The following is a 9,792-nucleotide window of genomic DNA, read 5'->3' on the forward strand; positions in this document are numbered from 1 at the left end:
TTAACTAGAATAATAAAATATATTTTAATTGGAAAAAAAAATATAAAATTATTAAAAATAAAATTAAAAAAAAACTAGTAATAAAAAAATAAAGGAACCTAAAAATATAAATAATAAAAAATAGTCTTAAGTCCTAAAATTTTACTTCTTTAAACTAATGATCTAAATAAATCATTTGAAAATAATAATATTAAAAATGAAAGTTCATTTTAAACAAGTAAAGAACTAGATTTAATAACTAATGATTTATTAGAAAGTTAAGAAGAGAATAGTCACAATTAAATTTTGTCTTCGTAAAATGATGATTTAAATTATAATAATATTTGTTATAAATAATCTTTAGATTTGACAAAAGCACCTTTAGTATTAAATATTTGTGCTCATAATTAATAATAATTTTAGATAATTATAAATTCTTTTGAAAGTTTTGATTAAATATTTGATCAAAAATTCTTTTAATATGGATTTAGCTTTGAATAAGCTATTGAAATAAAAATTTTAATAATATAAGATTTAATAAATTAATATATTGATGATAGTAAATGGTATAATTATTTATTTAATAAAATATAATTATATATATAAATTTATTTCTAAATAACTAAAAATTATAATAATTTATAACAATAATAATAACAGTAAAAGTAATAATAAAAGTAATAATAGTAATAATAATAGTAATAATAGTAATAATAATAATAAAATAATAATAAAATAATAATAATAATAATAATAATAATAATAATAATATATTTATAAATAATAAATTTGTAATATCTTTTTTTTTAAAAAAATATATTTAATTCTCCTTAATGTAATAATACGATTAAAATTTGAAAATTGAAATTAAAAATAAAGTTTTAAACTTTTACTATTAATTTTTTTGTATCATTATGAATTTATTTTTTATTTATTTTATATTTATTTTATTAAATTTTTTTTTTTTATTTATTTTTTAATATATATAAGTTATTAAAATAAAATATTAAAAAAAATATATTATATTTTTTTTATAACTAACTAATAACTTTAAGTTAAATATATATATGTATTAATTTAAATTAAAAATAAACTTAATTTAAAAATAAAACTATTTAATATAAATAAAAATATATAAATATAAAAGATATATTAAAAGAAAAACTAAAAAATATTTAATAAAAAAAATGTCAACATTAAGTAGAAAGCAAGAAGATATGTTAAGACTTTTGGCATCAAAAGTAAAAAAAATAAAATATAAAGAATAAGAAAAGTTAACTAAAAATATAAAAAAGTGTCATTTAGGTACAACAAACCTAAACAACTAAATGAAAAGATATATTTCACATAAATCTGCTAATGGAATACATATAATAAATATAGAAGAAACATGGTAGAAAATTAAGCTAGCCGCAAGACTTATTGCTGCTGTAGGACATTAATCTGATGTTATGGTAAATAAATAAATAAATAAATAAATAAATAAATAAATAAATAAATAAATAAAAAAATAAATATATATATATATATATAAACATATATATATAAACATATATTATATTTTTATAATAAATTTATGTTATATTTATATTTTTATTTATTTATGTTTTTATATTTATATTGAAATAAATTTAAAGGTAGTATGTTCCAGAATTTATGGATAAAGAGCTGCTATTAAATTCTCTGGATATGTATAATGCAAATCAACATCATCTTCTAGATGGACACCAGGTATATATTTTTATTACTTTTTTAAATATTTTTATTTAGGTACTTTAACTAATTATTAAACTTTGAAGTATGAAGAACCAAGAGTTCTTATTGTTACTGATCCCAGAAGTGATTATTAAGCTATTTAAGAAGCTAGTTATGTCGGTATTCCAGTTATTGGTTTATGTGATAGTGATTCACCATTGCATTATGTTGATGTTGCTATTCCTTGTAATAATAGATCAACTGAATCTATTTCTATGATCTATTGGTTACTTGCTAGAGAAGTTAAAATTTTAAGAGGAGAATTAGATAAGAATTAATAATGGGAAGTTATGGTTGATTTGTTTTATCATAAGACTTTAATTAATACTGCTGATTTAAAGACTGAAGGTTAAGATATAGAAGGAGCTGAAAAAATAGAAGAAGTTTAAGAAGTTTAAACTGAATAAGGTATTTATTTATTATAGTTTTTTAATTTGTTTTAAGCATATTTTTTTATTTAGCTGTTGAAGGTTTCTGAGATATTTATTTGTAATATTTTGATTTTTTATAAAATACATTTTTTTTAGTTATAAAATTACATTTTTTTATAGTAAAATTTGTTATTTAAATAAAGAGATTGTTTTTAATTTTTTTTAAATGGAAAAATTTATAAATAAAAATTAAAGATTTATAGATTTTTTTATTATTATAAGAATGTGTTTTATTTTAAAAATATGTATTTTTTTTTTTTTTTTATGGAATAGTATATTTAAATGTTTTTGTTTTTTTTTGGTTTTTTTTTGTTTTTTATTAAAAATATAATTTATTTATTTAAATTTTTTTATTTTAATAAATGAAAAAAATTTTTTTTTTGTTCATAAAATAAATTTAATATTTTTATATATTTTATTCAAAAAATGTAATTTACTTTAAATTTATTTACTAGAATAGTTGCCATTTTTTGCGGAATACTTCTTATTTTACTTTCAGTTTAATCTTTTGCTATATTATAGCCTATAAATATATAAGATATTTTTATTACAATATATTATTTGTAATTTATTTTTAAAAAAAATTAATATTTTCATCATTTTTATTTATAACTAAACAAAAAAAATGATTTATAAAATAATTTTTTAAAAAAATTATTTTAAATTAATATATATTTTTTATACATACATTACATTTTTTATATAAATAAAAGAATTTTCGGAGCGATTTTAGTGTGTGCAGAATTTAATATTGTATATGTATTTGATAATTTGAAATTATTAGAAAATTATTTTGGTAGAGGATTATTTACATTATTGTATGAAAAAATAATATATTTATTAAAAAATTTTTTTTTTGAATTTATTGTTTTATAAAAAGTATTGGAACATTATGTTTGACAAACTAAAATGTGTATCTAAACATTAATATTTTTATTTATAATTTACAAAAAAATAGATATTAATTAATTGTCGGAATATTATTAATTGTGGCAGGAGCAGGATATTTATTTTTACATTTTAGTGTATTTTACTTATTAAGAAAATATTTTAAAAATTATATTAATTATAAAAAGGGAAAAAGACCGAATATTAAGAGCAAAAACTAAGAAAATTAAAATATAAAAAAAGAAAATGAATAAGCTTAAATAAATGACAAAGGTTAAGTAATATAAATAAATATAAATCATATAATAATAAATAAAAATTAAATAAAATATGAATATAATATTAATAAAATATTTAAATTTTTATAAATTTTTTACATTAATATTTAATAATAATAATAATAAAAATATATATATAAATATATAATCTTTATGTTTATTAAATATATTATAAAATAATTTTTTTTATACTTTGAATAGAAGGAGTTGTCACAAAATAAAATTGAATAAAAATAAAATATATACATATATATATATATTATAATTTTTTATGTCTTTATTATTAGCTAATATTTTTTTTTTCTTTTTCTTTTTTTATAAATAAAAATAAATATAATTACTATTTAATATAATTATTTATTTAAAAAAAAAAATACTTAAAAATATAATTATAATTATTAATAAAAAAAAATATAAACAAAAATAAAAAAAATGAACAACTTTTAATCAGAATTAGATAATTTAATAGTATTTTAATGAAAAATAAATATTATATTTATATTTTTATAACTTATGAAAAAATATATATTGATTTTAATTTATTTTTTTAACATATAGACTTTAATGAATAATTTTAATTTTTCAGAAATTGGAAAAATAAAAGCCATTCTTAGTTAATTAAAAAAATAAATTTAAAATTAGGATAGAGATAATTTAGCAGAAAAGATTCTTTTATAATTTAAAAAATTATTAATCAAAATCATGGTAAATATAAAATAAAAATATTATGCTCAATATATATAAATCTTTTTTTAAAAAAGTACATATATATATATTTATATATTAAATTTTAACTTTTTTCTAGAAATAATGGACTCAAAAAGATAGTGAAGAACAAAGTAAAAATATTTAAGAAATGGTTCGATTATTATTTTGGTGTGCAAGAAAAGAAATAATAGAAATAAAGGATGTATTAAGTAAGAAAATATAAAATAAAAGATTTTCTTTTTATAATAATATATATAAATATAACATATATATACATATATATTTAAATAATAATTAATATAAAATTTCAATAAAATAAATAATAAAGAAAAAAAGAAAAAAAAAAAAAGGAAATTAAAAAAAGTATTATTTTTTTTAAAAAAATAAATAAAATAAAATAAAATAAAAAAAAATAAAATAATAAAAATAAAAAAATATTAATTTTATTAATACACTTTTAAATTAATAAAAATATAAATATATATTAAAAAATATAATAAATAAATATATATATATATAAATATATATATATATAATATAATATATAATTATATTTTATTTACATAAAAAATAGTTTATTTAGAAGACTTTTGCGATACTCTATCAGTAAATGATCTACGTCTATTCATAGATCCTATAGAAGAAGGAATATTATCAATAAAAAACGTAACTATACATTAAAAAAGTAGAATATCTTCTTTAATAAGTTATCTGATCAAGAAATCAACTATCCTCTAAAAATATGTAATGGAGTGTTTAAAAAACTGTCGAAAACACAAGATATATAATTGAGGGGGAAAGTACATATTTTTTTATCGAAAATATTACCTTTATGTCATGCTTCGGGTATTTTTTTTTTTTTTTTTTATATATATATATTATTTTTAAGGTTTGAAATCAAAAATATGTACAGAAATTTCGACTTAAATTGAAAACGAAAAAGAGGCATTATTGTAAATGGAAAATAATATGGATATTGAAGAATAAAAAGGAAATTTTCCATTCTTGAATTATAGTTTTTATAGTAAATTTTGGAGTTTATAAAAATATTTATAGAATCCATTAAATGTAAATTTTATTTATATTATTATAATTTTTATTTTTTTATTTAATAGTTAAGTAAGTCTAATAACGGAGAAATGGAAATCGAAGGTATAAATGATGAAGATGTTGAAGAAGGAGAAGAAAAACCAGATTAAGAAGGTATAAAAACATTAGAATCTAAAAAAATAAAAGGTTTGTGTGCAGCAATATGTGAAGTTGTAGAGATTTTTAATTAAAATCCAATTTTAGAAAAAGGTGAAACAAGTATTAAACCATATATTAAATATCTTACTGCATATTCACTAATGAAAATATAGGTAAAAAGAAAATACTTTTTATAAAAAATATTAAGATATAAAATAATAATGATTACAATAAGTGAATATAATTAATTATATTTTATTAAAAAAACTTATGCTTGCCTTTAAAATATAAATTTGAAAAAAAAAAAAAAAAATTAATATATTATATTGAAAAAAAAAAAAAAAATATTGCAAATTTTAATATATTTTTTAGTTTAATGATTAATTCTTTAGAAAAATATGGTTAATTTAGGCACTTTTGTTTTTTTATACATTATAAAATTTAAATAAAGAATATGATATAAAAAATATAGAAAATGAAAAAAATACAATTAAAAATGCAGAAGATAAAGTTAAAAAAGCATTCAAATTGTTACATTAAAATTTAAAAGAAGATATTTCTTACGAATAATTCGATTAATTTTTTATGGATGAGAAAAATTGGGTTAATATATATAAATATATATATTTATTTATATCAAAGATAAATATAGATTGAAAGAAAAGATATATTACCTCGTTAAAAAAAAGATTAAAATTTAGTCTTTAAACCTAATTGTGATACAATTAAAGGATTTATATAATATTATAAAGATTTTGTTTATAAAAAGTAGCCAAATTAATAATTTAAAGTCGATAAATACGGATCTTTAATAAATAATAACTGTTGCTTGTTTGAAGAATTAAAATAAAAAAATATAAAAGAAATTAGATAAAGTGGAAATAATACAGCAACTGAAAACAGCAAAATAAAATAAATTATAGAAGATTAATTTAAATTTCCTTTGTCAAAAAAACCTTTATAGAAATCAGTAGGTTATTATTTTAGATAAATTTGTAAAGATATGATCGAAGATAATAGCGAACGAAATATAGACAGTCAAGTATATAATTTATATCTATATATATAAATATTTATAATATAATATATATATATATATATATATATATATATATATATATATATATCTTTTAATTATAGACTTTCTGTTTAAAATCATTAAGAACTTTAGCTAAATATGATTTAAATTTGATAGAAAAAGATAGTGAAAAAATAAAGGAAATGGAAGAATTGGCAAAAGATCTTTGCGAAATTGAAGGTGAGAAATAACTTCTTATGTAAAAAATTTAAAAAGAAAAGAATAGAAGAAATAAAAAATTGAATAATTAGAATTCGAAGAAAATAATAATTCAAATAATATTAATAATAATAACATTTCCGTTATCGAAGAAAAACAAATATAAAGAAATATTTAAATAGAAGATGATAAAAAAAAGACTTAAAAAACTGAAGAAAATTAATTAAAATAAGATAAAAAAAAAAATGAATAAAATTAAGAATTATAATAAGAATGTAAAAGTACTAAAAAAATCGAAAACGAAGAAAAAACTAAAGATGAAAGACATTCTTCAAGCAGAAATTAGGAAAGATCTTTAAAAAACACAGAAAAAAATACAGACGAAAGATTATAAAAAAACACAGATAAAAATACAGAAAAAAATATAGAAGAGAAATCTTCACAAAAAAATATAGAAGAAAAGCCATTTAAAAATATAGAAGATAGACAAACCAAAGAAGAAAGAAGTTCGAGAAATTAATTAGAAGAAAAATAGGGAAAAAATGAAGAAAAAAAAGATGATGAAAAGTATAATTAGGAAGATAGAAATAAATCAAATCATAGTACTAGGTAGGAAGGAAATAGAAAAGAAAAATAGTAATAATAGAATGATGAAAAATAATAGAAAGAAGAAAATGGAGATAAAAAAGATAGTAGTTAAGCTTAATAAATTAATGATAAAAGATAAAAACCATCACTTGTAGTATAAAATAAAGATAATAAAAAAGAAAACAGAAATGCAGGAAATAATACTTAAGGAGAAGGAAATTAAAGTATTGATAGTAATAATAATAAAAGAGATTTCTAAAATCATTATAATGGAAATAATAGTAATAATAATAATAATAATAATAATAATAATAATAACAATAATAATAATAATAATATTAATAATAATAATGGAAATTCTAAAAATAGTAGCAATTCTGGAAATAACAATAATAATTAGAACAACGGAAATAATGCAAGTAGTAGAAGTAACTAATATAAAAAAGAATAGGGAAAAGACTATAATGATAAAAAAATATCAATTATAGAAATAATGACTATGATAACTATGAATAAAACACTTACAAAAAATAAAAACATTGATTTTATTTTATTATTATATTTTAATTATATAAATATATAATATATATATATATAAATATATTTATATATATTTATCATTTAGATATTTTATATTTAATAAATATTCTTTTATATATATGTTTTGTTTTTTTATCTATATATATTTTATTTTTTATTTTTTTAAAAAATAAAATTTAAAATTTAAAAATGTATTCAAATATTCCGATAAAAGTTGTTTATGATAATACTGCATTAGTTACTAAAAATTTATAAATAGAAATCTCAAATTAAATTAAGTCAAACAAATATTTGCAATTAATTGATTTATATGATTTATAAATATAATAGTATCGTTTATAAGAAACATATGAATAAAAAGTTAAAGAAACAATATCAAAATTTAAAACATAAGCAAAAGAAATATTTTAAGAGGTTAAAATTATAATAATTATTAAAATAAATATATTAATTATTTTATTATATTAGTAAAATGCTATTATTAGTGGATCTAAAAGGGAAAAAGATTTCACTCTTTAAGAAATAAAGAATACTGATTTATATTTTGATAATTCGAATGCAGAAGAAAATATGATAAAAAATGAAAGATTTGCAAGCACTAATTTACTTCCAATTGATGATTATTGGTTTTTGGCTTTGACTTAATGTGAATTAATATCAAATTAAGTAAAAATAAATGATAAGATAATATTAAAGTCGTTAAAATAAATTTATTATGACTAACCTGACGAAAATTAATTTACTTTAAATTTCGAATTTAATGTATTTTTATAATTAAATATTAAAAATTAAAATAAAAGGATAATGAATATTTTTCTAATAAAATTTTAAAAAAATATTTTTATTTAAATAATAATAAAGAACCTACAAGAAGTAAATTATAAATCAATATAAATTCATAAATATATATATTAAAATATTTAAATATATATAAATATATATATATATATATATATATATATATATATATATATATTTTAAAATAATTTTTAAGCTGAATCTACAATAATAGATTGGTATGAAGGGAAAGATTTAACAAGAAAAACAGTTAAAAAAATAAAAAAACAGACGCACAGGTGTTATAAGAATAGTTACTCATGAAATAGAAAATGAAAGCTTTTTTAATTATTTTAATACTTTAAATTTTGAAAATGAAAAGGCAAATATAGATAATGTATAAAATTTAATTTAAAATTTAAAGCTTTAGGATCGATTATGTATAGATTATAATATTTCAAGGGCTATTATAGATGAAGTATTACCTTATAGTTTAGAATATTATTTAAAGGTGAGAAAATTAAAATTATAAGTACAACATAGATCAATTTTTGAAAATGAAGATGATGATGAAGATCAGTATGATTAAGATAAAATCAATGATAAAATTGATAATAATTAAGAATTTTAAGAAGAATAGAAAAAAAATAAAAATTAAAAAGGAGGAAAAAAAAAAACCACAATTTTATAAAATGATAAAAAAGAATAAGTATTTTTTAATTTAAATTAATAACTTTTATAAATATAAATATAAATATAAATAGATTTATTTAAAAGTATATAATTAATATTTTAAATAATATATTATATATATATATATATATATATATATATTTTCATATATAAATTTATTTTTATTTATATTTTTTATAAAAATATAATTATTTTTAAATATTTTTTTTTTATTATTTTCATAGAAAAAGAATTAAAATTATATTAATGATAATTTTTATGATAACAATAATTGCCAATAATAATGATATTTTTTATATATTTTATTCTTATAATTTTATTTTCAATTATATAATTAATATTTCTTATAAAATATATTATATTTTATATATATTATCTTATTTTTAAAAAAATTGTTATATAATTTTATTTTTATATATATTATATCATTATATTTATTTTTGTTTTTTATAATGTATTTTTTGAAATTACTATTATTTAATTTAATAAGAAATTTTATCTTTTTTCAAATAATATGATATAAAATAATATATACATATTTGTCTCTATTTATTTTAAAAAGAAATATAATTAATAATCATATATTTTAAAAATTAAAGAAAAAAATAAATAGCATTAACTATAAACTTTAAAAAAAAATGTAATAAAGTACTTAACTTGTATAATAAAGAAGTGGATCAATTAAACCAGAATTTTAAACTTAGAAAAAGAGATAATCTTTAATAACAGT

At 14.9% G+C, this 9,792-nt stretch overlaps 3 protein-coding genes across 3 annotated transcripts, besides 43 other annotated features; all 3 read left to right on the plus strand. All coding sequences in view use genetic code 6, as the record gives it.

Annotated features, from left to right (window-relative positions):
- Positions 1-18: part of a microsatellite that runs on past the window's edge.
- Positions 1-18: part of a microsatellite that runs on past the window's edge.
- A 16-nt stretch (positions 19-34) lies between these two features.
- Positions 35-73: a microsatellite.
- A 523-nt stretch (positions 74-596) lies between these two features.
- Positions 597-750: a microsatellite.
- Positions 751-897: 147 nt separating this feature from the next.
- Positions 898-958: a microsatellite.
- Positions 959-1,049: 91 nt separating this feature from the next.
- Positions 1,050-1,125: a microsatellite.
- Positions 1,057-1,089: a microsatellite.
- Positions 1,098-1,131: a microsatellite.
- Positions 1,121-1,167: a microsatellite.
- IMG5_202820 (hypothetical protein) lies at positions 1,145-2,329 on the plus strand. Its single transcript, XM_004023879.1, has 5 exons — positions 1,145-1,220; positions 1,275-1,433; positions 1,617-1,710; positions 1,750-2,142; positions 2,196-2,329. Exons 1-5 carry the CDS (start codon positions 1,167-1,169, stop codon positions 2,210-2,212), a joined length of 717 nt encoding a protein of 238 aa, XP_004023928.1. The 5' UTR covers positions 1,145-1,166; the 3' UTR covers positions 2,213-2,329.
- Positions 1,435-1,496: a microsatellite.
- Positions 1,494-1,540: a microsatellite.
- Positions 1,502-1,539: a microsatellite.
- Positions 1,519-1,566: a microsatellite.
- Positions 1,552-1,598: a microsatellite.
- Positions 1,559-1,601: a microsatellite.
- Positions 2,240-2,286: a microsatellite.
- Positions 2,330-2,450: 121 nt separating the features above from the next.
- Positions 2,451-2,483: a microsatellite.
- Positions 2,484-2,784: 301 nt separating this feature from the next.
- Positions 2,785-2,829: a microsatellite.
- A 504-nt stretch (positions 2,830-3,333) lies between these two features.
- Positions 3,334-3,384: a microsatellite.
- Positions 3,341-3,407: a microsatellite.
- Positions 3,365-3,408: a microsatellite.
- A 355-nt stretch (positions 3,409-3,763) lies between these two features.
- IMG5_202830 (Tho complex protein, putative) lies at positions 3,764-7,090 on the plus strand (the record flags this gene model as incomplete). The annotated part of the gene is made up of 9 exons (XM_004023880.1): positions 3,764-3,799; positions 3,890-4,036; positions 4,137-4,248; positions 4,614-4,705; positions 4,747-4,885; positions 4,929-5,107; positions 5,155-5,400; positions 5,600-6,269; positions 6,368-7,090. The coding sequence occupies 8 exons, from the start codon at positions 3,764-3,766 to the stop codon at positions 5,882-5,884; spliced, it is 1,236 nt and encodes a 411-aa protein (XP_004023929.1). The 3' UTR covers positions 5,885-6,269; positions 6,368-7,090.
- Positions 4,321-4,366: a microsatellite.
- Positions 4,417-4,471: a microsatellite.
- Positions 4,420-4,471: a microsatellite.
- Positions 4,501-4,587: a microsatellite.
- Positions 4,507-4,586: a microsatellite.
- Positions 4,510-4,586: a microsatellite.
- Positions 4,511-4,586: a microsatellite.
- Positions 4,513-4,579: a microsatellite.
- Positions 4,519-4,594: a microsatellite.
- Positions 4,531-4,586: a microsatellite.
- Positions 6,271-6,354: a microsatellite.
- A 12-nt stretch (positions 7,091-7,102) lies between the features above and the next one.
- Positions 7,103-7,139: a microsatellite.
- Positions 7,140-7,326: 187 nt separating this feature from the next.
- Positions 7,327-7,404: a microsatellite.
- A 216-nt stretch (positions 7,405-7,620) lies between these two features.
- Positions 7,621-7,666: a microsatellite.
- Positions 7,652-7,691: a microsatellite.
- A 5-nt stretch (positions 7,692-7,696) lies between these two features.
- Positions 7,697-7,748: a microsatellite.
- Positions 7,749-7,752: 4 nt separating this feature from the next.
- Positions 7,753-9,349, plus strand: IMG5_202840 (hypothetical protein; the record flags this gene model as incomplete). Its single annotated transcript, XM_004023881.1, has 7 exons — positions 7,753-8,006; positions 8,061-8,354; positions 8,454-8,465; positions 8,587-8,766; positions 8,794-9,078; positions 9,134-9,145; positions 9,287-9,349. The coding sequence occupies exons 1-7, from the start codon at positions 7,782-7,784 to the stop codon at positions 9,347-9,349; spliced, it is 1,071 nt and encodes a 356-aa protein (XP_004023930.1). The 5' UTR covers positions 7,753-7,781.
- Positions 8,467-8,565: a microsatellite.
- Positions 8,472-8,565: a microsatellite.
- Positions 8,495-8,568: a microsatellite.
- Positions 9,107-9,132: a microsatellite.
- Positions 9,157-9,219: a microsatellite.
- Positions 9,169-9,203: a microsatellite.
- Positions 9,350-9,792: the final 443 nt, after the last annotated feature.

The sequence above is a fragment of the Ichthyophthirius multifiliis genome, assembly GCF_000220395.1.
Source record: "Ichthyophthirius multifiliis unplaced genomic scaffold scaff_1120509251429, whole genome shotgun sequence".
Taxonomy (NCBI): Eukaryota; Ciliophora; class Oligohymenophorea; order Hymenostomatida; genus Ichthyophthirius; species Ichthyophthirius multifiliis.